Consider the following 2,667-nt stretch of genomic DNA (forward strand, 5'->3'; position numbering starts at 1 on the left):
GGATAGAGACAGGAAAGAAACACGGAGGGACCTAGAGACAGAGACAGAGACAGAGACAGAATCCCGGACAGAGAACTGTCGAGACCCACTCTGTGGCCGCACTCACCATTCTGCCCGTACAGACCCGGCCAAGTGGCCCCTACGCGCCGGGACTGCGCTCCTGGCACACCCGGGGAAGGACTGGGCAGGTCCTTGCGGGCGGCGCAATCCCGGCGTCTGCCTGCAAGGGGAGGAGGGAAGCAAACGAGATGGGGGGCGGCGGGGGGTGCGTTAAAGGGAACGCGGAGGCGCGGGCGCTTGGCGGAGAGAAAGCCTGGCTCGGATGCAAGTAGGAACACGCTGGACAGTGAATGCAGGACCAGGTCACTGCCCCTGCTGGCTGACTGTGAGCCCGTGGAGGAATCTCTCTGGGCCTCAGTTTAACCATCTTTAAAATGGAGGAGGGGCTTTATGGAGTCTTCCAGCTCAGATGCCCTGCGTAGTCAGGGGACTGAGTAACCTGGGAAAGGGGCTTGGCCTGCAGGTCTGTTTTCCCATTTCCCACTGGGTGACCATCGTGTGGTCCTGGACTCTGGCACTGAAAAGGTGCTCATTTTGTGGGGTGCGGAACCCACAAACAGTTATCCAATCATGCAGCAACAGATACAAATCCAACTCTGCCCCTCGACAGCAGTGGAACCTTGGAAGAGAGCTTGGTCTCTGAGCCTCAGTTTCCACCTCTGGGAAATGGAATGCTAATTCTTTGGTGAAGATCCAGTGGCTAGACATACAGTCAATAGGTGGCTAATAAGTGTTGGTAGGAATAGGGAGCAGGGGAGTCTGGTCAAGCCTCTGATTCCACTCTAGCCCATTACCCCTGAACCTAGCCCTTCATCCAGGTTCAATAATCAAACCAGAAAACAATGAACCCTTCCCCCAACCCATCGGCTGCCTCCCCAGGCTGTTTCCCCAAAATATAAACCAAACAGACAGCAGAGGCAGGGTTATAGGCTCTGTGGTTGAACTGGCCGGGGCTGGGTTCCTAGCTCAGCTGTATCTAGGAGGTGTGACCTCAGATCAAGACTTTCATCTCCTGCAGGCTCAGTTTCTCCATCTGGAATATGGGGTAAGATCCAGCATATAGCATGTGAGGTTAGCCTTTGGTGTGTTATACTGTAGGTGCTTAATAATTGTGCCACACTATTAATTATTATAATTTATTGGCAGAAACAGGACTTTAAAACTCTTCTGATTGTGACTTCAGGCAGGTTCTGGTTCTCCGAGCCTCAGTTTTCCCGACCTGGAAGATGGAGTTGTATACACCGACCAGAGGCAGAATTCTGCTACCTGGCATCTCCAGCTCCTGACCTCCTGACCATCATACTGGCAGTAATGAGTGGGCTTTTGCGGGGTCTGAGAAGAGAGTCCCTCACCCCTGCCCCATGAAACACTCAGGCAGCAACATTTTAGGCATCAAAAGGGCTTTTACTAAAAGGATCCATGGGAGTAATGGGTAAATTCTGTGAGAGTAGACGAATATGTGGAGGTTGGGGAGCAGTGACCGCTGAGTGTGGCTGTAGCCCTCTCTGTCAGAACACCTGGCCCTTGGGTCTTCCATCCCACCAGCTGGCCTTGAAACCACCATAGTCAGGACTAAAGACACCAGGGACATACCTCCTGCCTCTAAAGACCCAACCTACCCTTCTGGGGGCAGCGCCGGCTGGCTGTGTAAACAGAGTCCTGGGGAGTCTCACAGTCCCATCAGTGCTGCTTTTTGTGGGGGGCCTGGGAGCCAGGGGGTGGATGCAGGAAGAAGGCAGGCCACAACAGGCAGCGATAGGCCAACAGGTGGGGGCCCAGCGCATACATCAGGTTGCACAAGAAGAAGCAGGCCCAGGTATCTTCGGGCACACGGTAGGTGAAGGGTGTGCGCAGGTGCGTGGAGGCACCCATGTGTGAGAATTGTGCCTGGTGGCCACACAGGGAGGATGGGTGTCAGGGGCCAGGAGAGAACCAGTCTCAGTATCACCAACATCCAATCTTGGGGAGCCCAGAAGGTCCCCGTCTCCATCTCACTGGCTCTGCTGACCTATCTGTCTCCCCTTTCCAGTCCCTCTGTCTCTAAATATTCCTGACCCCACATGTCCTGTCTGTCCTTGTACATCTGTCTGTGAGCCTCTTCCTAGCTACTTAATCAGAACCATCTTCACTCTGTCTGCTGGGCCCTGCACCTCATCTCTGACCTGGGTCTAGCTCTTCCCCACCCCGGGCAGCTGCCCTCGACACAAATCCTGTTGATTCTACCCCATAGATATCCTCCTGGTCCCCACTGCCCTGACCTGGGCCCAGCCTTTATCATATCCCATTAGGAATCCAGAAACAGGCCCCCAGCTCTGACTGGGTCCCCACAGCTCAAACACCTCCCATGACTTCCCTTCTTTCTCTGCACAAGCCCCCAAGCTCATGTTCAAAGCCCTCAGTATCAAGCTGCTAATTTCTCTTGCCTCTGCTTTTACCCTTATTATGGTTCTGCTAAATCACTGTCTCCCTCTGTCCCTTTCTTTATGCTGTTCTCACTCCTGGAATGCCCTTCCCTGCCTGGAAAACTCATTCCCATACATCAAAGTCCAGTTCTTATGCCTCCTTTTCTAAGAAATCTGTCCCCTCTGAAATCTCTCTCAGCCTCTT

The 2,667-nt window shown here is 53.7% G+C and overlaps 2 protein-coding genes across 2 annotated transcripts in view; both read right to left on the reverse strand.

The window, feature by feature from the left end:
* HAPLN4 (hyaluronan and proteoglycan link protein 4) overlaps positions 1-1,333 on the reverse strand; it is a 5,331-nt gene extending 3,998 nt beyond the window's left edge. Inside the window, exons 1-2 of the mRNA XM_025044359.1 lie at positions 1,327-1,333; positions 107-220 (exon numbers count right to left, since the gene is read on the reverse strand). Of these exons, the coding sequence (XP_024900127.1) occupies positions 107-220; positions 1,327-1,333 (121 nt within the window). The remainder of the gene's footprint in view (positions 1-106; positions 221-1,326) is intronic.
* Positions 1,212-2,667, reverse strand: part of TM6SF2 (transmembrane 6 superfamily member 2) — a 9,183-nt gene continuing 7,727 nt past the window's right edge. The window contains exon 10 of the mRNA XM_006904343.3: positions 1,212-1,947. Within this exon, the coding sequence (XP_006904405.1) occupies positions 1,741-1,947 (207 nt within the window). The 3' untranslated portion in view covers positions 1,212-1,740. The remainder of the gene's footprint in view (positions 1,948-2,667) is intronic.

This window comes from Pteropus alecto, unplaced genomic scaffold, assembly GCF_000325575.1.
Source record: "Pteropus alecto unplaced genomic scaffold, ASM32557v1 scaffold160, whole genome shotgun sequence".
NCBI classification, from domain to species: domain Eukaryota; kingdom Metazoa; phylum Chordata; class Mammalia; order Chiroptera; family Pteropodidae; genus Pteropus; species Pteropus alecto.